Source organism: Callithrix jacchus, chromosome 9 (assembly GCF_049354715.1).
Source record: "Callithrix jacchus isolate 240 chromosome 9, calJac240_pri, whole genome shotgun sequence".
Lineage (NCBI taxonomy): Eukaryota > Metazoa > Chordata > Mammalia > Primates > Cebidae > Callithrix > Callithrix jacchus.
Genome location: NC_133510.1, coordinates 126,695,207 through 126,722,652, shown reverse-complemented (window position 1 = coordinate 126,722,652; position 27,446 = coordinate 126,695,207). Strand labels below are relative to the sequence as shown.

Genomic DNA, 27,446 nt, shown 5'->3' with positions numbered 1-27,446 from the left:
TCCATAATGTTTTCAGGGTCCACCTATGTTGTAGCGTATGTCAGACTTTCATTCCTTTTAGTGGCCAAATAGTATTCCACTGTATGGATGTGCTGTTTCTGCGTTTTGGCTACTAGGAAGAATGCTGTGAGGAGCATTTCCCTGCACACGTTTTCATGTGGACTTGTGTTCACACCTCTTGAGCCGATCCAAGGACTGGAGTTGCTAGGTCCTGTGGTAACTGTGTTCATGTTTTGCGAAACTGCCAGTGTTTTCCAGAATGTCCGCACCATTTTCCATTCCCACCAGCGGCGTGGGAGCGCTGCTGTTTCTTCCTCTCCTTGTCAGCACTTGTCATTGTCTATTTCTCTGACCACAGTCACTCACAAGGTAACTTTAATAGACTGATTTTATTTATTCTCACATTCACCTAGTGAGCCTTTGTTTTGGTTCCCCTACTGAGAGAAACTGAGGCTCAGGGTGGTCAGGTCAGTGGTTGAAGACCCTGTGGAGAGAGACCTGGATCAGATACCTAAGGAACTCTGGGGCAGGAGGACCCTGTCTGCCTCGGCACCCCCAGGATTTTCGAGCCCTCTGGCTCCTGTGGAGAGAGGTTTGTCCCAACTGTCCAGAGTCAAGGACGTGCCCCCAGAGGTTGAGAATGTTAGGACCCGCACATCCTGGGGCTGCTCTGCCCTCTCTGAAGAAAGCTCCAAGACGTGGCACCAGCTTTGTGGTTGTCCTTGGGGCAGTTCTAACTGGGCCAGGTCCTAGCAGCATAAACGCAGGCATCTGCCCCAAAGAAGGGTGCCTTCTGTTTCTTGCAAAAGTACCATATGGGGCTCATGGTGGCCTTGCCAACCCAGATGCCTGATTCCCAGTTCTCACAAGGAAGGGGAAGGCCCAAAGTCCCGGCAATCCAAGCCGCCCTTAGGGTCAGGGTGGGTAAGGCTGCTGCCCTGGGCAGGCAGTGACCCCGTGCTGTCCCCTCGCCTTGGCAGGAGCTGGAGCTGGTGGAGGATGTGTGGCGAGGGGAGGCTCAGGACCTCCTCTCCCAGATCGCCCAGCTGCAGGAGGAGAACAAGCAGCTTATGACCAACCTCTCCCACAAGGACGTCAACTTCTCAGAGGAGGAGTTCCAGAAGCATGAGGGTAAGTGGGGGCCGGCGCCAATGCGAGGGGCCGGCCGTTCCTTTTCTCATCGCCCACATCAGTGATTGTCGCCACCGCCCCTGGACATTGATGCGGTGCTGGCTGGTGCCCAAGGCCCTTTGCCTCCTGTGTCATGTTGACTTGCCCCATAGCCCTGCCAGAGAAGCATCATGTAGCCTCAGTTTACAGATGGTGACACCGAGATTCTTGCAGCAAACTATCACAGCTTCCCGTCTGTTTGTGAGGTTCCTCTCTTGGCCCTGGGATACGTGTTAAACACGACAGAGACCCTGCCCTTGGGAAGCTTGTGTGCTTTGCAGAGGAGAAAGGGCGTTAAATGTAAACACACAGATGCCACAGGTCCAGGGGCACCCATGCTCCGGGAGAGCTGCGGTCAGTGGGGCATGTGACAGAGTGACTTGGTAAGGACGTCTTCAGATACAGTTACCAGGGAAGGCCTCCGACGAGGTCATGTTTGAGCCCTAATGAAGTAGCAGAGTGAGCCACTCACCTATCTGCATGTGTTGAGTGGGGAGGTGGAGGGGACAGTCATTGCGAAAGGTCCCTGGGACATGAGCATTCGAGGGAAACCAAGAAGGCCAATGTAGGCCGGGCACAGTGGCTCACACCTGTGATCCCAGCACTTTGGGAGGCTGAAGCAGGAGGATTACTTGGGAGTTTGAGACTAGCCTGGGCAACATAGTGAGACATCATCTCTACTAAAATGTTTTTTAAAAAGTAGCCAGGTCTGGCCAGGCGCAGTGGCTCTCACGCCTGTAATCTCAACACTTTGGGAGGCTGAGGTGGGCACATCCCAGGCTCAGGAGTTTGAGACCAACCTGGCCAACATGTTGAAACCCCGTCTCCACTAAAAATACAAAACAAATTAGCCAGGCATAGTGGTGGGCACCTGTAATCCAGGCTACTCCGGAGGCTGAGGCAGGAGAATCACTTGGATTTGGGAGGTGGAGGTTGCAGTGAGCAGAGACTGCGCCATTGCACTCCAGCCTGGGTGACAGAGCAAGACTCTGTCTCAAAAAAAATTAGCCAGGTCCAGTGGTGCACGCCTGTAGTCTAAGCTACTTAGAGGGCTGAGGCAGGAGGATATCTTGAGCCCAGGAGGTCGAGGCTGCAGTGAGCTAAGATCATGCCACTGCACTCCAGCCTGACCACGTGGTCTCCAGTGAGACCACGTCAAAAAAATTCATAAAAAATAAAGAAGGCTAATGTGTCAGAAGATGATTGAGTGGTTGGAGATGAGGTCACAGGGGTCAGGTCACGTAGCTCCTTAGAGGCCAAGGTTTGGATTTTATTCTAAACCTTGTGGTGGGAAGAGATTGGAGGCTCTTGTCACAGGCACATGCTTACCAGTGAGTAACCTGGGATGGCATCCCAGACCTGAGTGGCGCTGGAGCCCGTGAACTGTCACTCATCCGGTAAGCTTCTCTGGTGCTGGGAAAAGGACAGACAGGCTGCAAGGTTTGGGCCAGGCAGGGCTGTGGGCGGCATCTGCTCTGCTCACTAAAGCAGGGGTACCTCCTGCCACTCACTCACCCCAAGGAATCTCAGGGTCATCGCTTCTGTCTCAGAAACTCCTTGGTTTACCACATGAGCCTCCTCCTCTTGTTTGATGGGATAGGGATGGACCTGGGCTGGGTGCTGAACTTCAGAACGTGTGGTTACCTCTCTGCAGAATCAAGTATGGCACTGAAGGCCGGGTGCGGCAGCTCATGCCTGTAATCCCAGCACTTTGGGAGACCGAGGCAGGTGGATCATTTGAGGTCAGGAGTTTGAGACCAGTCTGGCCAACATGGTGAAACTCCGTCTCTACTAAAAATACAAAAATTAGGCTGGGTGCAGTGGCTCCTGCCTGTAATCCCAGCACTTTGGGAGACCGAGGCAGGTGGACCATTTGAGGTCAGGAGTTTGAGACCAGTCTGGCCAACATGGTGAAATTCCGTCTCTACTAAAAATACAAAAATTAGACTGGGCGCAGTGGCTCACGCCTGTAATCCCAGCACTTTGGGAGGCGGAGGCGGGTGAGTCATGAGGTCAAGAGATTGAGACCATCCTGTCCAACATGGTGAAACCCCATCTCTACTAAAAATACAAAAATTAGCTGGGTGTGGTGGTGGGTGCCTGTAGTCCCAGCTCCTCAGGAGGCTAAAGCAGGAGAATCACTTGAACCTGGGAGGCGGAGGTTGCAGTGAGCTGAGATTGCACCACTGCACTCCAGCCTGGGTGTCAGCGAGATTCTGACTCAAAAAAACCCAAAAAATTAGCCTATTGTGGTGGCACGCACCTGTTCTTAGCGACTCGGGAGACTGAGGCAGGAGATTCAATTGAACTCGGGAGGTGGAGGTTGCAGCGAGCTGAGATCGCGACACTGCACTCCAGCCTGGGTGACAGCGAGATTCTGTCTCAAAAAAACAGATTGTGGTGGCACGCACCTGTTCTTAGTGACTTGGGAGGATGAGGCAGGAGATTCAATTGAACTTGGGAGGTGGAGGTTGCAGTGAGCTGAGATTGCATTACTGCATTGCAGCCTGGGTGACAGAGCAAGACTGTCTCAAAAAAAAAATGTGATTTGGCACTGAAAAGGACTGTGGGAACCAAGCAAAAAGGAAAAGTTTGATCCACGTCTGGATTCTCTTTTCCTTGGATGTCCTTTGTTGAGAATTAATTAGTAACAATGAAAACAAATGCTTTCCTGGTTGTATGCACTGTCTCTGGAGCCAGGCAGCCCAGGTTTGAGTCCCGAACCGGAAATCTCCCTGCTATGTAACTTTGATCAAGTCACGTGACCTTCATGTGCCTCAGTTGCCCCGCATGTAAAAATGGGGGAAATGACCATACCTCCCTCATAAGCTTGTCATGAGGGTAAAATCAGTGAATCTGTACAGACCACTTAGAATCTTACCTGGTACACAGAAAATACTCAGCAAGTATTAGCTAGTAATACTACGGGTTATCATGATCCAGTTCAGCATGCTTACTGAATAGATGAGAAAAGTGTAGACAGAGAGGGAGAGTGATTTGCTCAAGGTCACACAGCAAGTTAGTGGCAGAGTCAGAAGTGGGACCCAGATCGTCTGAAATCAGCTCCCTGAAGGAAGGCTTATGTTTCTCTCGGACCCCTTGACCCAGGGCTGCAGGAGACCATGTGGGTAAGGCTGGGAGGAGACTGAAACCGTGCCCACCATGGATTGGGCCGCTGTGGCACTCCACCGCCCGGGAGCTTATGACAGACAGAGGGCTGCCATGCGTTCCTTTGGTCACCCTTTGTCTCTGTTATCTCTGATGGAGTGCCTGCTCTGTGCCTTTTCTGGGCTTTGCCAGGTTGGAGGCTGGGCAGGAAGGCATAGGCTGGGGCCTGGATCTTCCTGCTGCAGTGACTTGGACATTAGAAAGTTTTCTAGCAGCAAAGTCAGCCTGCGCCTGAAGGACTCTGAAACCCTGTCCCAGTTTCCTTCAGAAGCCCAAGAAAGAGGACTTTTTTTTTTTTCTGAGATGGAGTCTTGCTGTGTCACCCAGGCTGGAGTGCAATGGTGCAATCTCGGCTCGCTGCAACCTCTGCTCCCCAGGTTCAGATGGTCCTCTCTCCTCAGCCTCCTGAGTAGCTGGGACTACAAGCACATGCCACCATGTCCAGCCAATATTTGTATTTTTTTTTTTTTTTAGACAGAGTTTCGCCCTTGTTACCCAGGCTGGAGTGCAATGGCGCGATCTCAGCTCACCGCAACCTCCGCCTCCTGGGTTCAAGCAGTTCTCCTGCCTCAGCTTCCCGAGTAGCTGGGATTACAGGCGTGTGCCACCATGCCCAGCTAATTTTTTGTTTTTAGTAGAGACGGGGTTTCACCATGTTGACCAGGATGGTCTCGATCTCTTGACCTCGTGATCCACCCACCTCAGCCTCCCAAAGTGCTGGGATTACAGGCGTGAGCCACCGTGCCCGGCCCCATATTTGTATTTTTAATAGAGATGGGATTTTACCATGTCGGCCAGGCTAGCCTTGAAGTTCTGACCTTAGGTAATCTGCCAACCTTGGCCTCCCAAAGTGCTGGGATTACAGGTGTGAGCCACTGCACCCATCCATGTTTGTTTTTTGAGACAAGGTCTACTAAAAATGTAAAATTAGCCAGGCATGGTGGTGCGCGCCTGTAATCCCAGCTACTCAGGAGGCTGAGGCAGGAGAATCACTTGAACCCAGGAGGTGGAGGTTGCAGTGAGCCAAGGTGGTACCACTGCACTCCAGCCTGGGTGACAGAATGAGACTCTGTCTCTAAATAAATAAATTAAGTGTACAATTCAGCCAGGTGCAGTGGCTCATGCCTGTAATCTCAGAACTTTGGGACGCTGAGACAGGAGGATCTCTTGAGCTCAAGAGTTTGAGATCAGCCTGGGAAACATAGACAGACCTTGTTTCTTTAAAACAAAAAAAGAAAAAATATTATTTAAGTGTACAGTTCAGTGGTGTTTAGTCTATTCACAGATTTGTGCCCCCATCACCACAATTTCAGAACATTTTTTTTACCCCCAAAAGAAACACCATCCTCCAATCCCATCCCACCCCCACCCCCAGCGGTAAGCACCCACTCATCTGCTTTCTGCCTATGTTTGCCTAAAGGGGACATTTCATATAATGGAGTCATATGCTGTGCAGTCTTTGTGACTGGCTTCTTTCATTTGGCATCATGTTTTCGGGGTGCATCCACATTGTCATTGTAGCGTATGTCAGGCTTCATTCCTTTTTTTTTCCCCTCTGTGGCCCAGGCTGGAGTGCAGTGACACGATCTCAGCTCACTGCAGCCTCTGCTTCCCAGGTTCAACTGAGCCTCTCACCTCATCCTCCTGAATAGCTGGGACTACAGGTGTGCCCCACCATGCCCAGCTAATTTTTTGTATTTTTAGTAGAGACGGGGTTTCGTCATGTTGGCCTTGCTGGTCTCGAACTCCCAACCTCAGGTGATCGCCCACCTCGGCCTCCCAAAGTGCTGGGATTACAGGCGTGAGCCACTGTGCCTGGCCTTTCCTTTCATGTCTGAATCATATTCCGTTCTATAGCTATGCCACATTTTGTTTGCCCACTCACCTGTGGATGGACTTGTGACATGTCACCACCTTTTGGCTGTTGTGAATTCTGCTGCTGTGAACATTGTGTTCAAGCTTTGGTGTGGACCTACGTTTTCAGTTCTGTGGGGTGTATACCTAGGAGTGGAATTGCTGGGCCATAGGGGAACTATGTTAAACTTCCGACACTTCTGCAGGGTGTCCAGAGGCCTCAGTGACCCACGGGCCCTGGACCTCAGGGCTCTGAGCCGCTTCCATACATGTCGGTACACGCATGCTCACAGCACCCTCCGTGCGGGAAGCTTTGCTTTGCTTCCACAGCCTTCCAGATCCCTTTTGGGCTTGTCATGAATCAGCCCACACGTGAGTGATCTGAGACGCACTTAAATGGCATCTAGCGTGGGTCTGGCTCCCAAAGGGTTAGCTTGGGAGGCACACAGCGGCAAACCCCACTCCCCCCGCCTGAGAGGAGAGACCCAGCAGATGCCAGGCATGCCTTTCGTGGTTATTTTTATTTTGCATGGGAAACCATGGGAACAAGGACAAAAGCATGCCTTCCACCTGTGAGGGGAACAGACCTGGGGCAGACGAGGTCCCTGGGAGAAGTTAGAGCCCGGGAAGTGAGGGCTGAGCATATGCCGGGCAGAGGCCAGGGGCAGACTGAGGACTCAGGGGTGCAGTCGTCTGAGTCCTGTGTGAGGAGTGAGGGGTGCTAAGAGGAGCCAGCCCTGTGTGGAATAGTGTGGCTTTCCCAGCAGTTCATCCAGGGCACTGTGCTCAGAGGCACCTGGCAGGCTCCTCTACCCTTGGAAATCTCCAGATGAAAAAGCGCTTCCTTGCCGGCTGTTTGTGGAAATGTACCGTGTCAGCTGGAGGGCAGCACACAGAAACTTGTTAGCACATGCAGAAATGAACTGCAGGTATGCAGCCATCGCGCTGGGAATGCGATATACAGATTTGCTCATGGGTCTGGAAAAAAATCTTTGGGCTCTAAAGGAACAGCTTAGTCACCAGGGGAGGAGGAAAACTGACCACATTGTCATTGTCTGAAGACCATTACGGAACAACACTGTGCAATAAAAGAGAAGTAACTGGAATTCTTCTACTTGACACATTAGAAAAAGTAAAAAGAAACAGATGAAAGTAATTTCTTTTCTGTTTTGAGATGGAGTTGTCTCACTCTGTTGTCTCACGCAGTGGCGTGATCTCGGCTCACCACAACCTCCACCTCCCAGGTTCAAGTGATTCTCCTGCAGGCCTCAGCTTCCCGAGTAGCTGGGACCACAGGCGCTTGCTACCACACCCGGCTAATTTTTGTATTTTTAGTAGAGATGGGATTTCACTATGTTGGCCAAGCTGGTCTCGAACTCCTGACCTCGTGATCCGCTCGCCTGAACCTCCCAAAGTGCTGGGATTATAGGCGTGAGCCACTGTGCCTGGCCTTTTTTTTTTTGAGATGGAGTCTCCTTCTGTTTCCAGGGCTGGAGTGCAGTGGCATTGTTTTGGCTCACTGCAACCTCTGCCTCCTGGGTTCAAGCGATTCTCCTGCCTCAGCCTCCCGAGTAGCTGGGACTACAGGCGTATGCCACCATGTCCTGCTAATTTTTTTGTATTTTTAGTAGAGATAGGATTTCACTGTGTTAGCCAGGATGGTCCCCACCTCCTGACCTCATGATCTGCCCGCCTTGGCCTCCCAAAGTACTGGCCAAGGTATAGGCATGAGCCACCGCACCCGGCCGGTAATGTGTATTTTATGCTCACATGTCCATTTGGATGGGCCCCATTTTAAGTGCTCAGTGGCTGCTGGTGGCTGACGAATTGGACACACAGGGCTCAGCCGTGCTCTCAGAAGTACAGTGGCTCATGCCTGTTATTCCAGAAGTTTGGGAGACTGAGGCAGGTGGATCACTTGAGACCAGGAGTTCAAGACCAGCCTGGGCAAAATGGTGAAGCCCCATCTCTACAAAAAATACAAAAAGTAGCCAGATGTGGTGGTACGCACCTGTAATCCCAGCTTCAGGAGGCTGAGGCATGGGAATTGCTTGAACCCGGGAGGTGGAGGTTGCAGTGAGCTGAGATTGTGCCACGGCACTCCAGCCTGGGCAACAGAGTGAGACTCTCTCAGAAAAAAAAAAAATTGCTGTGCCGTCTCTCTCTGGGCCTTTCTCCGTGTTTGCTGTGTCGGCTTCTTGGAGGCTGCCATAACTAATGACCACAAACTGGGTGGCCGGAAACAGTTTATTCTCATAGTTTGGAGGCCAGAGGTGCATAGGCGGGAGTCAGCAAGGCCGTGCTCTCTCCAGCCCCTCTCAGGAGGAGTCCCGTCTTGCCTCTGCGGGCTGCCAGAATCCTCGCCTGCGGCTCCACCATGCCAGCCTCTGCCTCTGTGGCCACACTTTTCCTCCATGTGTGTGTCTCATCTCCCTTTCCTTTATCTTTTGTTGTTTAATGGGGTTTTTTTGTTTGTTTGTTTTTTGTTTTGAGATAGGGTCTCACTTTGTCCCCCCAGGCTGGAGTGCAGTGGTGCGATCTCAGCTCACTGCAAACTCTGCCTCCCGTGCTCAGGTGACCCTCCTGCCTCCCAAGTAGCTGGGACTACAGGCCTGTGCTACCATATCCAGCTAATTTTTGGGCTTTTTGTAGAGACAGGATTTCACCATGTTGCCCAGCTGGTCTGGAACTCCTGGGCTCACGTGATCCGCCTGCCTTGGTCGCCTGAAGTGCCGGGATTACAGGTGTGAGCCACCGCATTCAACCTCCTTTGTCTTATGAGGACAGACACCAGGCATTGGATTTAGGGCACACCCCTCATTCACCGTGACTTCATCTGCAAATACCCTGTTTTCAAATAAGGCTGCATTCTGAGGTTCTGGGTCCCTGGGATTACAGCAATCTAGAGCCACCATGCCTGGCACTGTCTAGGTCAGATTCTTCCAGAAGGGGATCCTGAGACAAGGATTCCCAGATTCTTCCAGAAGGGGATCCTGAGACAAGGATTCCCACGAAACTGACTTATGAAAGAAGCACCCCCAGAAGGGAGGGAGTGGAGAAAGCAGGACGAGGAAAGCGAGAGGAAGCTGAGCAGGGCCATGATCTCAGCAGAGTCCGGGGAAGGTGGCCTCAGCCGGAGCCCCTGGGGAGTCTGGAACGTAAGTTACACCTCAGGGTTATCCTGCCCTTAGGCGAGGATCTGGGCTTCCAGTGTAGAGCCAGTCAGCCAGGATGTCTGTGGTAGCAAAGGCACATCAAAGAGCAGCGGTGTAAACACGGGCCCAGGTGATCTGAGGCCAACTTCGGGGGAAATGCGAGCTGTCATCATCATTCCCACGGGGAAGGTGCCTTGCTGCCTCTGATGGGCTGAAAAACACACTGGTCTGGAATGAAGAGATCCAGATTACAGCTCCCACATGACCACTAAATAGCAGTGAGATCTCAGCCAAGTTGCTCAATCATCTCTGGGCATTTTCTTTTTTCTTTTTGAGACGGAGTTTTGCTCTTGTTGCCCAGGTGCAACAGAGCAATCTCGGCTCACTGCAGCCTCTGCCTTCTGGGTTCAAGCAGTTCTCCTGCCTCAGCCTCCCGAGTGGCTGGGACTACAGGGATGTGCACCACGCCCAGCTACTTTTGTATTTTTAGTAGAGACGGGGTTTCTCCATGTTGGTCAGTCTGGTCTCAAACTTCTGACCTCAGGTGATCCGTCCACCTCAGCCTCCCAAAGTGCTGGGATTACAGGTGTGAGCCACTGCGCCTGGACTGGTGTTTGGCTTTAAAAAAAAAAAAAAACACTATAGGCTGGGCACAGTGGCTCATGCCTGTAATCCCAGCACTTTGGGAGGCCAAGGCAGGAGGATGACGGGTCAAGAGATGGAGACCATCCTAGCCAGGATGGTGAAACTTGGTCTCTACTAAAAATACAAAAATTAGCTGGACACGGTAGTGTGCACCTGTAGTCCCAGCTACTCAGGAGGCTGAGGCAGGAGAATCACTTGAACCCAGGACCTGGAGGTTGCAGTGAGTCGAGATCACACCATTGCACTCCAGCCTGGTGACAGAGCAAGACTCTGTCTTAAGACAAAACAAGATGAAAAACAAAAAATCACCCTAGTACATATTTACTCTTATTGTGTAAGAGTCAAATAAAACATGCCACTCCCCTTTCGTCACCCCCACTGCACTGCCAAAGGGAAAACCTTCCCTTTCCATGCATCTACACAGAAATTCTGTGTTTAGTTTTTTTTTTTATAAAAGAGATTGTGCTATATGAATTGTTACTTGTCCTGTTTAATTTATAAAATTAAATACGTTGGGAGGCAGGAGGATTGCTTGAGACCAGGAATTTGAGACCAGTCTGGGCAACATAGTGAGATCCTGGGCCGCATAGTAAGACCCTGTCTCTACAAAAAATTTTTAAAGTTAGCCGTGTATGGTGGTGCGCACCTGTAGTCCCAGCTACGCAGGAGGCTCAGGTGGGAGATTCTCTTGAGCCCAGGAGGTCAAGGCTGCAGCAGCCTGATTGCACCACTGCACTCTAGCCTGGGCAACAGAGCAAGAGCCTGTCTTTTTTTTATTTTTAAATGTATTTATATATTTGTTGTTTTGGTTATCTTTTTTTTATTGAGGTGAATTCACGTAATACACAATTAACAATTTTAAAGTGCGCAGTTCAGTAGCATGTCGTATATCATTTAATTCATTCACAACGGGCCAGGTGTGGTGGATCACACCTGTAATCCCAGCAGTTTGGGAATCTGAGGCAGGCGCATCACTTGAGGTCAGGAGTTTGAGACCAGCTGGCCAACGTGGTGAAACATTGTCTCTACTAAAAATACAAAAATTAGCCAGGCATGGTGGCGTGTGCCTGTAATCCCAGGTACTCAGGAGGCTGAGGCAGGAGAATCGCTTGAACCCAGGAGTCAGAGGTTGCAGTGAGCCAACATGGAGAAACCCATCTCTACTATTGCACGACTGTACTCCAGCCTGGGTGACAGACAGAGTGAGACTCTGCCTCAAAAAAAAAATTTTTTTTTTGGCTGGGCAGAATGGCTCACACTTGTAATCCCAGCACTTTGGGAGGCCGAGGTGGGCGGATCACCTGAGATGGGGAGTTCAACACCAGCCTGACCAACATGGAGAAATCCCGTCTCTACCAAAAATAAAAAATTAACCAAGCGTGGTGGCGTGCACCTGTAGTCCCAGCTACTTGGGAGGCTGAGGCAGGAGAATCACTTGAACCTGGGAGGCAGAGGTTGTGGTGAGCTGAGATTGTGCCATTGCACTTTCACCTGGGCAACAAGAGCAAAACTGTCTCAAAAAAAAATTTTGTTTTTTAATTAATCACAGTGTTGTTCAAACATTACCTGTTTTGTTCGGAAACGTTTTCACTGCTTTCCTCAGGGGACTCTGCACCTGCTGGGTCTCTCCGCAGCCTCTCGTCTCTGCCCTCCCTCCCTGCAGGTAGAGCCCCTGGCAGCCTCTCATCTGCTTTCTGCCTCTGTGGATTTGCCTGTTCTGGACATTTCCTGCCAACGGAATCACCCTCCATGCAACCCTGGGTGCTGGCCTTTCACCCGCGTTGTTTTGGAGGTTCATCCGTGCGGTAGCAGAGCTGCTCTCCTCGTTCGCCTCAACCGACCTCTGCTGTGTGGACAGATGCGTTGTTTATCCATTCTCAGCTGGGGGACGTCGGGTTGCCTCCATCTTTTGGCTGTTGTGAATAGTGCTGCTGTGAACCTTGTCACTTAACCGTCTGTCTCAGTGTTTTCCACGGCACATCGTGTCCCGTGGTGGGACACTGCCCGGACGGTGTCTTGCTGGTGGACGTTAGCTCACTGCCAGCTTCTCACTCCCATATACGTGGCTGCTGTGGCCGGCCAGAGACCAGTTTCTCTGTCGTAACCCTGCCCAAGTGTCTCTTTTGTTTTTGAGATGGAGTCTGTCACCCAGGCTGGAGTGCAGTGGCATGATCTTAGCTCACTGCAACCTCCGCCTCCCAGGTTCAAGTGATTCTCCTGCCTCAGTTTCCCAAGGAGCTGGGATTACAGGCATGCACCACAACACCCAGCTAATTTTTATATTTTTAGTAGAGATGGGGTTTCACCATGTTGGCCAGGATGGTCTCCATCTCTTGACCTTGTCATCTTCCTGCCTCAGCCTCCCAAAGTGCTGGGATTACAGGCGAGAGCCACCGCGCCCAGCCCCAAATACGTCTTCAAATCTAGGTCCCCGGATCCTGAATTGCTGGTGTCTGTGATGGCTGACCACCCTGCCAGCTTTGAACAGCGTCTGTTAAGAATACTTGGGCTTCTTTGAGTTTTGCAAAGCACTCTTGCACCTTCTCTTAGCAGTGACCTCAGAAGCAGGGAGGCCTGCTCTTCCTGTGGCAGAATAAAATGACAGCCGCCACTTAGAGACACTTAGACACTTTGGCCCTGGGCCCCTCTGTTGTGAGCACTTCACATAGATGAACCGTGTACAGGCGTCTCAAGGGAGAACTGGGGCCTGAGGGGAAAGCAGCTAAGAGGCGAAGCTGCGATTGGAGGCCAGGAAATCTGGCCTCAGGCACCAGGCTCTTGCCTCAGTCTCACAGCTCCTATGGCTGCTGCCCAGGAGGGCGATGAGGCTGCTGGGTTTCCACACAGACCCAGGCACCCGGTCTCCGCAGGCTTGCCTCCCTCCCTCCCTCCCTCACCGGGAGCCAAGACAGCCCCAGCAAGGAGGAAACGACTAGGGGTGGCGCCCCAGCCAGGGCATGTGGGGACAGGTGTTCAGACAGCAAGTGGGGGTGAGGGGACTTTGTGGCTTTGGCACTGACTGTCTACATGGGACTTCAGCCTCCAAACACACATCACACACATACACATCACACATACACATCACATACAGGCACACATCACACACACACAGACACACATGCCACACAGACACACGCCACACGCACACACCACACACAGATACACACATGCCACACACACAACACGCACATATGCCACACACACACATCACACACACACAGAGACACACACACATGCCACACACAGACACATGCCGCACACACCACACAGACACACACATATGCCACACACAGAGACACACCACACACACACATACCTCACACTCAAACCACACATACACATAGACATACACTCATACTGCACACACCACAGGCTCACACACCACACACAGACCTCACATTCACACCTCACACACCACACACACAGACCTCACACACTACACACATAGACCTCACACTCACACCACACACAGACCTCACACACCACATACAGACCTCACACACCACACACAGACCTCACACTTACACTACATACACCACACACACATATACACCACACTCACACCACACACACATACACCACACAGACACAAACCTCACATTCACACACATCTTACACACACAGACCTCACACACACACCACACATACACATAGACATACACTCATACTGCACACACCACAGGCTCACACACCACACAGACCTCACATTCACACCACACACACACATGCACACACACACATATATACCACATATATAGACCTCACACACCACACACACAGACCTCGCACACCACACACACAGACCTCACACTCACACCACACATACACATAGACATACACTCATACTGCACACACCACAGGCTCACACACCACACACAGACCTCACATTCACACCACACACACACATGCACACACACACATATATACCACATACATAGACCTCACACACCACACACACAGACCTCACACTCACACCACACACACAGACCTCACACACCACACACAGACCTCACACTCACACCACACACAGACCTCACATTCACACCACACACACACATGCACACACACACATATACCACATACATAGACCTCACACACCACACACACAGACCTCACACACCACACACACAGACCTCACACTCACACCACACACAGACCTCACATTCACACCACACACACACATGCACACACACATATATATACCACATACATAGACCTCACACTCACACCACACACACAGACCTCACATTCACACCACACACACACATGCACACACACACATATATACCACATACATAGACCTCACACACCACACACACAGACCTCACACTCACACCACACACACAGACCTCACACTCACACCACACACAGACCTCACATTCACACCACACACACACATGCACACACACATATATACCACATACATAGACCTCACACACCACACACACAGACCTCACACACCACACACACAGACCTCACACTCACACCACACACAGACCTCACACACACCACACACAGACCTCACATTCACACCACACACACACACATATACCACATACATAGACCTCACACACCACACACACAGACCTCACACTCACACCACACACACAGACCTCACACTCACACCACACACAGACCTCACACACCACATACAGACCTCACACACCACACACAGACCTCACACACTACATACACCACACACACATATACACCACACTCACACCACACACACATACACCACACAGACACAAACCTCACATTCACACACAGATCTTACACACACAGACCTCACACACACAGGCCTCACACATCACACTCATACCACATACACATACACCACACACACACAGACCACACACACACACACACACACACACACTTCACACCACACCCCACCATGTGCCCGAAGGTCGCCTTTCTGGAAGGTGTCAGCCGCATCCCTGGGTCCTACCAGTTAAACCCAGCACTGCTCTGCAGCAGTGGCCCCAGGGGCACAGAGAGGAGAGAGGGTACAGGCGGCCCCGAGGTGACCCGGGGATCCCTCACAGGACCCGTGGCCAGAGGTGGGAGAGCAGAGCTGAGGGAGGCGCCTGGAGAGGGCCCACTTCACTGCTGTAGGCAGGGGCCCCAGCTTGGTCGCGGGTTCTGTGCTTAGAGAAGAGGGACACAGAGCAATGCCTGCTGCTGCCTGCTTACATCTCGCCTCGCCCTGCCCTGCCCTGCCACTGGGCCACCCAGGGGTCGGGGGGGGGCCTTCCCATCTCCCCCAGTCTTCCTCATCGGGAGCCCCTGCCCCACGAAGGCCTGGCCTCAGCTCCGGGCCCAGTTGACCTCATCTCCCCCGTCAGCAGGAGGAGATCAGTTGTCCCTGCTAGATTTTCTTATCTTTTCCTTTTAAACAGTCCGGTGGAAAACACATCGCAGAACTACCCCCTGCAGTGCACAGGACAGCGGTGTTTACTGCGTGCAGAGCGTAGACAGGAGAGCACAGGGCGCTTTCATCTGGCCACACGGAAGCCCCACATCCATCAGTAGCAACCCCCGCTAGCCCCAGCATGCTGTTTCCTGTCTCTGTGGGTTTGACTTCTCCCGGGAGCTCCTACTATAAGTGGAATCACAGCGTTTGTCCCTTGTGCCTGGCTTTTTCATGGAGCATGAGGTCTTCAGGGTTCATCCATGTGGCAGCATGTGACAGGATTTCCTTCCTTCCTTTTTTTTTTTGAGACAGAATTTCGTTCTTGTTGCCCAGGCTGGAATGCAATGGCACGATCTCGGCTAACTGTAACGTTTGCCTCCTGGATTCAACCGATTCTCCTGCCTCAACCTCCTGAGCAGCTGGAATTACAGGCATGTGCCACCACGCCTGGCTAATTTTGTATTTTTAGTAGAGTTGGGGTTTTGCCATGTTGGTGAGGCTTGGTCTTGAACTCCCAACCTCAGGTGATCCACCCACCTCAGCCTCCCAAAGTGCCGGGATTACAAGCTTGAGCCACTGTGCCCAGGTGATTTCCTTCCTTTTTCCAGGCGGAGTAACACTCCATTGTATGGACAGACCTCAGTTTCTTTCTGCATTCACCTGTTGATGGACATTGAGCTTGCTTCCACCTCTTGGCTATTGTTTGTTTGTTTTCAGACAGAGTCTGGCTCTGTTGCCCAGGCTGAAGTGCAGTGGCAGAGTCTTGGCTCACCGTAGCCTCTGCCTTCTGGGTTTAAGTGATTTCTGGCTCATTTTTGTAGTTTTGGTAGAGACAAGGTTTTACCTTCTTGGCCAAGATGGTCTCCAATTCCTGACCTCCAGTGATCCACCCTCCTCAGCCTCCTAAAGTGCTAGGATCACAGGTATGAGCCACCACACCTGGCCTTGGCTATTGTTTTTTTAACAACTTTTTTTTAGACAGGGGTTTCACTTTGTCACCAGGTGGAGTGCAGCAATGCATCATAGCTCACCGCAGCTTCTAACTCCTGGGCTCAAGTGATCCTCCCACCTTGTCCTCCCAAAGTGCTGGGATTACAGGCAAGAGCACTGTGCCCAGCCTTAACATTTTAAATTGAGGTATAACTTAGAGTGAACACATTTTTTTTTTTTTTTTGAGGCAGAGTCTTTCACTGTTGCTCAGGCTGGAGTGCAGTGGCAAGATCTCAGCTCACTGCAACCTCTGCCTCCCAGGCTCAAGTGATTGTCCTGCCTCAGCCTCCAGAGTAGCTGGGATTACAGGCGCTCACCACCATACCTGGCTGATTTTTTGTATTTTTAGTAGAGACAGGGTTTCACTATGTTGGCCAGGCTGGTCTCGAACTCCTGACCATGATTCGCCCACCTCAGCCTCCCAAAGTACTGGGATTACAGGCGTGAGCCACCATGCCCGGCCCAAACTGACCACATTTTGAGTGTATGGTTCTCTGAATTTTTGCATGTATATTCGGGTCAGGATAGAGAATAGTTCACCTCAGACGGCACCTTCTTGTCCCTTCCTAGGCAAAACTTCACAAGATCACCCTGACTCTGATCTCTGTCTCCAGAGCTTAATTCAGGCTTGTTTTGAGCTGCATATACATGGAATCATACAGTGTTTGGTTTTTGGAAATTGAGAACTCATAAGAGTCACCCTTTTAAATGTGGACCCATCAGTGAGTGGGCTTTTTGCTTTTGTGAGACAGGGTCTCTCTGCTGCCCAGGCTGAAGAGCAGTGGCACAATCGTAGCTTACTGTACCTCGAGCTCCCCAACTCAGGTGATCCTCCCATCTCATCTTCCCAAGTAGCTGGGACTATAGGCACAGGCCACTATGCCAGCTAATTTTTGTGTTTTTAGTAGAGACAGGGTTTCACCATGTTGGCCAGGCTGGTCTCGAACTCCTGACCTCAAGTTATCTGCCCACCTTGGCCTCCCAAAGTGCTGGGATTACAGGCATGAGCCACCGTGCCTGGTCCTACTCAGTGGTTTCACAAAGTTGTGTGAAACCAGCCTGGGCAACAGAGGGAGACTCTGTCTCAAAATAGACAAACAAAAATCAGCTATTCACAAAGTTGTGTAACTATTGCTACTGTCTGGTTTTTGGAAATTTTTGTCATCCGGGAAACAAACCCCTTATTCCCCCCAGCCCTAGGCAACCGCTGGTCTTTCTGCCTCTGTGGACTGACCTATTCTGGACATTTTATATGGATGGAGTCGCACAACATTCGTCCTTTTGTGCCTGGCCTTCACTTAGCGTCATGTTTTCAAGCTTTATTCATGTAGCGTGAATCAATGCTTCATTCCTTGTTATGGCTAAATAATATTCCATTGTAAAAATGTATCACAGCTGGGCACAGTGGCTCACGCCTGTAATCCCAGCACTTTGGGAAGCTGAGGTGGGCAGATCACTTGAGGTCAGGTGTTTGAGACCGGCCTGGCCAACATGGTGAAACCCTGTCTCTACTAAAAACACAAAAATTAGCCGGGGTGGTGGCACATGCCTGTAGTCCCAGCACTCAGTAGGCTGTGTCAGGAGAACCGCATGAACCCAGGAGGTGGAGGTTGCAATGAATGGAGATCGCACCACTGCACTCCAGCCTGGGCCACAGAGTAAGGCTATGTCTCAAGAAAAAAAAAAGGTGTTGGGGGGCTGGGCACAGTGGCTCATGTGCCCAGCACTTTGGGGGGCTGAGGCAGGCCAATCATGAGGTCAAGACATTGAGACCATCCTGGCCAACATGGTGAAACCCCATCTCTACTAAAAATACAAAAAAAAAAAAAAAAAACTAGCTGGGTGTGGTGGTGCATGCCTGTAATTCCAGCTACTTGGGAGGCTGAGGCAGGGGAATCACTTGAACCCAAGGGGTAGAGGTTGCAGTGAGCGGAGATCACGCCACTTCACTCCAGCCTGGAGACAGAGCAAAACTGTCTCAAAAAAAAAAAGATGTATCACATTTTGTGTATCCATTCATCTGTTGAGGGCCATTTGGGTTGTTTCCCCTTTTGGCTATTACACATAAAGCAGTGGTGAATGTTGGTGTACAGGTGTTTATGTGTACATGTGATTTCTGTTCTTTGGGGTCTGCACCTAGAGTAGAATTGCTGGGTTCAGAGGTAACTGTGTGTTTAACCTCCACACTGTCTTCCACAGCAGCTGTGCCATTTTATTTTATTTTTTGAGACAGTCTTGCTCTGTTGCCTAGGCTGGACTGCAGTGGTAAGATCCTGGCTCACTGCAACCTCTGTCTCCCAGGCTGAAGCAATTCTTATGCCTCAACCTTCTGAGTAGCTGGGATTATAGGCGTGTGCCACCATGCACGGCTAATTTTTGTGTTTTTAGTAGAGTCGGGGTTTCACCATGTTGGTCAGGCTGGTCTTGAACTCCTGACCAAGTGATCCACCCACCTTGTCCTCCCAAAGTGCTGGGATTACAGGCGTGAGCCACTGTGCCCAGCCTACCTATATCATTTTACATTTCCACCAGCAGTATATAAGGGTTCTAATTTCTCCAAATTCTCACAAACACTTGTTATTATCTGCCCTTTAAGACAGGGTCTCATTCTGTCGCCCAGGCTGGAATGCAGTGGCACAATCATAGCTCACACAGCCTCAAACTCCTGGGCTAAAGTGATCCTCTTGCCTCAGCCTTCTGAGTAGCTGGGACTACCCAATTAGTATTTTCAATTTTTTTTGTAGAAATAGGGTCTCCCTATGTTGCCCTAGCTGGTCTTGAACTCCTGGGCTCAAACAGTCTTCCTGTCTTGGCCTCCCAAAGTACTGGGATTATAGGCATATACCACTGTGCCTGGCCCCAGTCTTTCAAATAGCCACACAGTGTAGGTTGTACTGTGGTTAATTTTACCATCCTCCTCCTGAGCCATGTGGGCACACCTACCTGTTGAAGACCCCCCGCCCCAAGATACATTTAGAGTGTGTGTGAGCTTTAGCGGGTAATGCTGAAGGAATTTCCACAGTAGCACACCCAGCAGCAAGGCACACGTCTTCCAGCTGCCCCACCTTCTCGCCAGCACTTGGTGGTGTCAGTCTTTCTCATTTTAGCCATTCTGGTGGCTAAATGGATTTCTGCCCTATCTTTCCATCACTGCCCGCTCACCCCAGCCAGGGCTGGTGTCTGTGAGGTCTTAGGGCTTATATGCAGCTCTCTGCCTCAGAGCTGAGCAGGACCCAGCAGGTACAAGAAGGAACCCAAGTGGTTATTCAGCTTCAAGGGCTGCACTCATGCCCCCCAAGGCCGCTGGAGGGAGGATGTATCGTCCAGTGTCATGGCCTGTGTAACTTTCTGCTGTATGTACTTTACATGAACAACATCATCAGAAAGGCGAAGAATGGAACTGTAACATTCACATACCCATTTTGCAGATGAGTGAATAAAGGCTCAGAGAGGTGAGCGTCACTTCAGAAGTCATAAGCCATGAGCCACGATGGTACCAGGTGTGGAGCTCAGCTTTCTGTACTGCTCTCCAGGGCCTCCCAGTGCCTCGGGGCCCTGTCCACATTTCCCATAATTCCCTGCACTGCAGGTTCTTTCCCTCCAGCCATGTCTACAGAGGACCCGCTCCTGCTGGAAGTTTGGAAGTCTGTCCTCTCTGGCTCCGCCTTCCTGGTCTCCTCTGCTTAATAGTCCTGCTCTGCACAGCCCCTACATGTTGAGAACCTGAGGCTCCTGTTGTCCCTGCAGGGGATAATCCAACCCCAGCCTTAAGGCACCGTGTGTCCTGGGCTTGTCCTAGCTCATGCGTGCGTCACCCCCCACGGCCTCTGCGCCTCAGCCCGCATTGCCCTCAGCCCCCAAGCAGCCCCTCCCGCAGGGCCTTTGCACTCGCTGCCGCCTGCACTGTGCTGTCCTCACCACCAGGCCTCCCTTTGCAGCCACCGGTCTCAGTGGGTCTCATGACCCTGCTCTGAGAGACCTGCCCTGCACCCATGGTCTGCGTGGGGTCTCCCTGGTCACTTGTTCTTAGCGCCATCACATCTGTCGCGGCGTTCGTCCTGGTCTGGAATGACACGAGCCTGTCTGACATCTATAAACCAGTGAGAGCAGAATCAGGTTTCATTTATTCACCAACCTCATGACTAGTTCGGTGTCACGTACACTGCAGCTGCTCAGTAAACCCTTGATGGCCAGGTGTGGTGGCTGATGCCTGTCATCAGGGCCCTTTGGGAGGCCTAGGTGGGAAGATCGCTTGAGCCCAGATGCGATCAGCCTGGGCAACATGGCAAGACCTTGTCGCTACAAAGAAAGATTTGAAAATGAGCCAGGTGTGGTGGTGCGTCCTTGTAATTCCAGATACTCAGAGGCTGAGGTGGGAGGATCACTTATGCCTAGGAGGTGAGAGGTTGCAGTGGGCTGTGATCCTGCCACTGCACTCCAGACTGGGTGACAGAGTGAGACCATGGCTAAAAAAAAAAAAGAAAAGCAAGAACTTGATGGCCAGGCACAGTGTCCCACACCTATAATCCTACAGCTTTGTGGGACCCAGATGGGAAGATTGCTTGAGGCCAGGAGTTTGAGACCAGCCTGAGTAACACAGTGAGATTTTTTTTTAATTTGAAATTAGCCAGGTGTGGTGGTGTATGCCAGTGGTCCCAGGCCCGGGGGGGCTGAGATGGCTGAGATGGCCTCAAGCCCGGGTGGTTGAGGCTGCAGTGAGCTGTGATCGTGCTACTGCACTTCAGCCTGGGTGACAGAGTGAGACCCTGCTCTAAACAGACAGGCGGGGAGCAGTGGCTCACGCCTGTAATCCCAGCACTTTGAGAGGCCAAGTCAGGCAGATCACAGAGGTTGGGAGTTCAAGACCAGCCTAGCCAACATGGTGAAACCCTCTCTCTCCTACAAATACAAAAATTAGCCAGGTGTGATGGCACATGCCTGTAGTCCCAGCTACTCAGGAGGCTGAGGCAGGAGAATTGCTTGAACCCAGAAGGCAGAGGTTGCAGTGAGCCGAGATCGCACCACTGCACTCTAGCCTGGGCACCAACGTGAGACTCTGTCTCAAAAAAACAAAAAACAAAACTTGATAGGTGAACATTCTTGCAGGGGTACATGTGTGTGAACACATGCAAAAATATGTGAGGGCATCCCCAGAAGGTAGCCCTGTCTGGGAGAAAGTGGGGACTAGAGTCTGCCCTGTGGTGACACATTCTGGTGACCTTAAGGGAGCCTTCTGCATCTCATGCCCTGGTGGCAAGGCAGCTTGGGGTCGCGGAGAAGACATGGGATCTGGAGTCAGAAAACTGGGTTTGAGTTCTTGGCTGTAAGACTTTGAAAAAAAAAAAAATCTCTCTAGACCTCAGTTTTTCATATCTGTAAAATGGGACTGATGTCATAAACAACAGTAATGATAATAAGACCCCTTTCCAGTGGTCGGGAATGAGAATGAAATAGGGTCCAGGGTGTAAAGCTGTGTGTCCTTTCTGGGCTTGTCAGCAGTACATTGCACTTTGGGATTGCGGAAGAACCGTCCCTGTTCCATCGGCCAGCCTCGGGCGTCTGCATGCGTGGGGCCCTGGAACACAGAGACGAATGAGACAGGTTGATGCCTCCAGCGGGACGATCATAATCCCAAGCTCTTCAAGCTCAGGACCCAGGCCTTACCTGGGTTTGTGGCCCTGGCAGCATCACCTGCTGTTCTGGAAACACACCGGGGATGCTTGTTCCTGGTGGTGACCACCGGGGCAAGAGGGGAAGTCAGCGGCAAGGACTCCGATGTGACGGAGGAGCCTGGGGGAAATTCATGCTGGGAAGATAACTGAAGGGTCACCTCTGTGCCTTCTCCTCATGGGGTTAGATCTGGCTGCATGTCCTGAGTCCCAGGGGGCTAAGAAGGGATGTTTCCCCCTCATTCACCTGGGATTGAACCTGGCCACTGTAGCCCAGCCCAGGTTTCAGGGAGCAGGGGTGCACCGGCAGCCCCAGAACCTGTGGAAGGCTAAATAATGCCCCCAAAATATCAGGTCCCAGTTCCTAGAACCTGTAGATATCACCTGATGTGGTAACATCTTTGCAGGTGTGTTATTTCGTTCTGGATCTTGACATGGGGGTGTTATCCTGGCTTACCTGGGTGGGCCCTGAATATAGTCACAGGTGTCCTTGTAAGGTGGAGGCAGGGAGAGCTTTGGCACTGACAGAAGAGGAGAAGTCCACGTGACCACGGAGGCAGAGACTGGAGTGGTGCCGCCGCAAGCTGAGGAGTGTTAGCAGCCACCAGAAGCTGAAAGAGGGAAGGGATGAAATCTCCCTGGGCTGGGCGTGGTGGCTCACACCTATAATTCCAGTGCTTTGGGAAGATGAGGTGGGTGAATCGCTTGAGGTCAGGAGTTTGAGACCACCCTGGTCAACATTGTGAAACCCCACTCTACTAAAAATACAAAAAAATTAGCCACGTTGTAGTAGGTACCTGTAATCCCAGCTACTTGGGAGGCTGAGGAATTAGAATCACTTGAACCTGGAGACAGAAATTGTAGTGAGCCAAGATCATGCCAATGCACTTCAGCCTGGGCAAGAGAGTGAGACTCCATCTCAAAAAAAAAAAAAGCTGGGTGCAAAGCTCACACATGTAATCCCAGCACTTTGAGATGCCAAGGTGGGCAGATCACCTGAGGTCAGGAGTTTGAGACCAGCCTGGCCAACATGGCAAAACCTCATCTCTACTAAAAATACAAAAAAAAGTTAGCTGGGCATGGTGGTGCGTGCCTGTAATCCCAGCTCCTTGGGAGGCTGAGGCAGGAGAGTCACTGGAACCCAGGAAGCAGAGGCCGCGGTGACCCGAGATCGCACCACTGCACTCCTGCCTGGGTGACACAGTGAGAAAAGAAAAAAAATCTTCCTTAGAGGCTCCAGAGGAAGTGTGGCCCCGGCAGCACCTTAATTTCAGGCTCATTTGAACCTTCTGGCTTCTAGAACTATGAGAAAATCAATTTCCGACGTGTTAAGATAGTGAAATTATTGATCATTTATTATGGCAGGTGCAGGAAGCTGATACAGTACCCGTCCTCACAGGTCATTAATTCACCAGTAACGTGACGGGCACCTGCAGTGTGCCAAGGCATCGCATGAGACTCAGGGAATGTAACAGTGAGTAGGGCAGACAGTGCTTTGCCGACAGTCTATTTGGGGGTAGGGACGGGGGGTGGACCTTGGCCGCCTGTGGGGTGCCAGGCGCCATCGTCAGGGCTCTGTGTGTATGGACTGTGAAAGTTGTCTGAATCAAAATGGGGTCACCAGTGTTACCAAAAACCCTGACAAATAGAACCCGGGAAGGCCATGAAGAGAGGGTTTTCCTTTTTTTTTTTTTTTTTTTGAGATGGAGTTTTGCTCGTTACCCAGGCTGGAGTGCAATGACACGCTCTTGGCTCACCGTAACCTCCGCCTCCTGGGATCAGGCAATTTTCCTGCCTCAGCCTCCCAAGTTGCTGGGATTACAGGCATGCACCACCATGCCCAGCTAATTTTTTGTATTTTTAGTAGAGACGGGGTTTCACCATGTTGACCAGGATGGTCTCGATCTCTTGACCTCGTGGTCCATCCACCTTGGCTTCCCAAAGTGCTGGGATTACAGGCTTGAGCCACCACGCCCGGCCGAAGAGAGGGTTTTCACGCTTGCATGGCCGATGACAAACATGACTGGAAAAACCACAGCTTTGCACGAAGGCCTTCGCAACCTCACACAAAAAAGACTCCTCCTAGGATGCCTCCCGGCAGCAGCCCGCCCAGCGTCAGACTCAGCCACCCTTGTTACTGATCTTTGTAGCCAAGGATAATTATTAATATTTCAAAACAATTATGTAACCCTCCTCATTATTTTCCTTTAATCTTTGTCTTCCTTTATCTCCCTGAATACACAGACACTTTACTATGCTATGCAGATTCCCATTGCAATGCTCTACTACCAAATAGCTTTTCCGTGTGTGTGTGTGTGTGTGTGTGTGTGTGTGTGTGTGTGTGTGTTTAAGCAGAGTCTCGCTCTGTCACCCAGGCTGGAGTACAATGGTGCGATCTTGGCTCACTGCAACCTCCGCCTTCTGGTTTCAAGCAATTCTCCTGCGTCAGCCTCCTGAGTAACTGGGACTATAGGTGCCCGCCACCACGCCCGGCTAACTTTTGTATTTTTTTTTTTTTTTAGTAGAAACGAGGTTTCACCATATTGGCCAGGCTGGTCTCGAACCCCTAATCTACCTACCTCAGGCTCCCAAAGTGCTGGGATTACAGGTGTGAGCCACTGTACCTGGGCATAGTGGCTCACACCTGTAATCCAAGCACTTTGGAGGCCATGGCAGGCAGATCACCTGAGGTCGGGAGTTCAAGACCAGCCTGACCAACATGGTGAAACCCTGTTTAAAAAAAAAAAAAAATTAAAACAAAAAAAGTCTTTTTGTAGAGACAGGGTCTTGCTATGTTGCCCAGGCTGCACTCAGACTCCTAGCCTCAAGTGATCCTCCTGCCTTAGCCTCCCAAAGCATTGGCATTACAGGCGTGAGCCAACATGTCTGGCCATCTCTTATTTTATTTTTAAAATTTATTTATTTATTTATTTATTAGACAGAGTCTCTTGTTGCCCAGGCTGGAGTGCAATGGCGCAATCTTGGCTCGTGGCAACCTCCACCTCCTGGGTTCAAGCGATTCTCCTGCCTCAGCCTCCCAAGTAGCTGGAATTACAGGCGCCTCCTACCTCACACCAGCTAATTTTTTTGTATTTTTAGTAAAGATGAGGTTTCACCACGTTGGTCAGGCTGGTCTTGAAGTCCTGACCTCAGGTAATCTGCCTGCCTCTGTCCCAAAGTGCTGGGATTATAGGTGTGAGCCACCACACCTGGCCCATCTCTTATTTTAGAGAAACTGTATCTGTTTGTTTTTAGGTTGACATAATCAGTCCTCACAACAGCCCTATGAGTTGTAGGTGCTGTTACCACCCTACTTTATAGATGTGGAAACTGAGGCACAGAGAAGCTAGCTCAAAACCAAACAACTGATAAATAGGAGAGCCAGTATCTGAGCTCAAGCCACCCTGTGAATCACTGTGCAGGGTCATCTTTCATCAGATGAAAGAATGTAAGGCACATCGGAACTGTAAAAAGTACCATAAAGGTAATTCATGGTAGGTCAGGGATGGAGAGAAACGAATGGGGTGGCGGGGAGGTGGGCGCTCTCATTGGGTAGTCAGAGGAAGGGAGGCCTCTGTGAAGAGGTGACATTCGGGCTGAAAAATGAGGTGCGCCAGCCATGGGGAGGTGAGAAGGAAGGGGCTTTTGGGCAAGGGAGAGGCCTCACGGTGGCAGTGATCTTGCGGGGAATCAAGGATAGAAAGCAGGCACTGGGGAGGGGGAAGGGAGTTAGTGGAGGGTGTAGAGGATGAGGCTGGGGAGGAGACTGGGGGCCACCAAGACCTCAGTTTCATCCTCAGCAGAAGCAGTGGATGATTTCAGCAGAGGAGTAAGGTGGGCTCACCTGCCCATCTCACTTGCCCACCCAGGCATGTCAGAGCGGGAGCGGCAGGTGATGAAGAAGCTGAAGGAGGTGGTGGACAAACAACGTGACGAGATCCGCGCCAAGGACAGGGAGCTCGGCCTGAAAAATGAGGACGTGGAGGCTGTGAGTGACACACCCCTGACCTGTGTCCACCCTCCCAGCCAGTAGGTGCCAGCCAGAGACCAGATCCTCCACTCAGCAGGCCCCTTGTCTCCCTCGCTCTCATTCTTGGGGCTCCGTGGGGTAGGGATCCTGCCCACGGCGTGACGGGCCCAGCCTGGAAACAGCCAGTCTTCACAGCAGAGCAGGAGGGAACGTGGCACTGCCCGGTGAGCAGCCTCCTTCCGCCTACCGGGAAGGTCCCGAGGCCCCAGCAGCCTTTGCCTTGACCCCAAGGCCTCCTCCAGGCCCCCCACTCCACTTCATGCTCCTCTGTGAGCAGACTTAGCAGGGCCCAGCATACTCCAGGAACCCATACAGTGTCTCTGTGTAAATTAGAAAAAAAAAATGCCCCTTTCTAAAGGCACGTTATTTCCATCTGTTGGCAAATTTTCATAATGTATTAATTCTAGCCAGACGCCCTTCCATTTGCCATGAAATTACCATAGTAAATACGCAAATTGCCCGGCTCTGGCATCATCAGTTATAAGAATATGAACAACTCTTGTTTCCTATGATCCGTGTTAGAGGAATTACAGAAAAAAAAGGAAAAAGAATTTTAAAAAAAAGAATATGAACAACGCGACAAAGATGTCTGCAGTATAAATGGCACACCTGTGGATGGTTTGCCCTTGTGCAGTGCACAGCCTGAGCTGCTGCAGGTGGCAGCCCTGCACGGTGGTCTCCCTTTCTCCACAGTTACAGCAGCAGCAGACGCGGCTGATGAAGATCAACCATGACCTTCGGCACCGGGTCACGGTGGTGGAGGCCCAGGGGAAAGCCCTGATCGAACAGAAGGTGGAGCTGGAGGCAGACCTGCAAACCAAGGAGCAAGAGATGGGCAGCCTGCGGGCAGAGCTGGGGAAGCTGCGAGAGAGGCTGCAGGGGGAGCACGGCCAGAACGGGGAGGAGCCTGAGGTGAGCAGGAAGCTGGGTGCAGAGGTGGTAGTAGAAGGTAAGTCTGGGGTTAACTCGAGGCAGGCAGGGTTGCCTTGCATTCCCCATTATACTTAAGAAAAATTACCAGCCTGGGCAACATAACAAGACCCCAATTCTCTACAAAAAAAAAATTTTAATTAGCCGTGAGTGGTGGTGCACACCTGTAGTACCAGCTGCCTGGGAGGCTTAGGCAGGAGGATACCTTGAGCCCAGGAGTTCAAGGCTGCAGTAAGCCATGATTGCACCACTGCACTCCAACCTGGGTAACAGAGCCAGACCTGTTTCAAAAAAAAAAAGAGAGAGAGAAAATGAGAGGCTCAGGCCTGAAGACACACGGCTGAGGGGCTGGAACCCCAGACTCCCAGCATTCTCCCAGCTCAGTGATGGTTATTAGGTACCTGCCATCTGTTTATCCA

At 51.3% G+C, this 27,446-nt stretch overlaps 1 protein-coding gene and 1 long non-coding RNA gene across 7 annotated transcripts in view; one reads left to right on the top strand and one right to left on the bottom strand.

Annotated features, from left to right (window-relative positions):
* RILPL1 (Rab interacting lysosomal protein like 1) overlaps positions 1-27,446 on the top strand; it is a 59,309-nt gene that overhangs the window by 8,706 nt on the left and 23,157 nt on the right. For all 6 annotated transcript variants that reach the window (XM_035258072.3, XM_035258076.3, XM_035258071.3 and 3 more), the window contains exons 2-4: positions 981-1,131; positions 25,937-26,055; positions 26,791-27,009. In XM_035258072.3, the coding sequence (XP_035113963.2) occupies positions 981-1,131; positions 25,937-26,055; positions 26,791-27,009 (489 nt within the window). The remainder of the gene's footprint in view (positions 1-980; positions 1,132-25,936; positions 26,056-26,790; positions 27,010-27,446) is intronic.
* Positions 20,500-26,034, bottom strand: LOC128928642 (uncharacterized). Its single transcript, XR_008474053.2, has 3 exons — positions 25,912-26,034; positions 22,525-22,678; positions 20,500-21,973 (listed from the first exon to the last, which is right to left on the bottom strand). It is a non-coding gene; the product is annotated as an uncharacterized LOC128928642 (long non-coding RNA).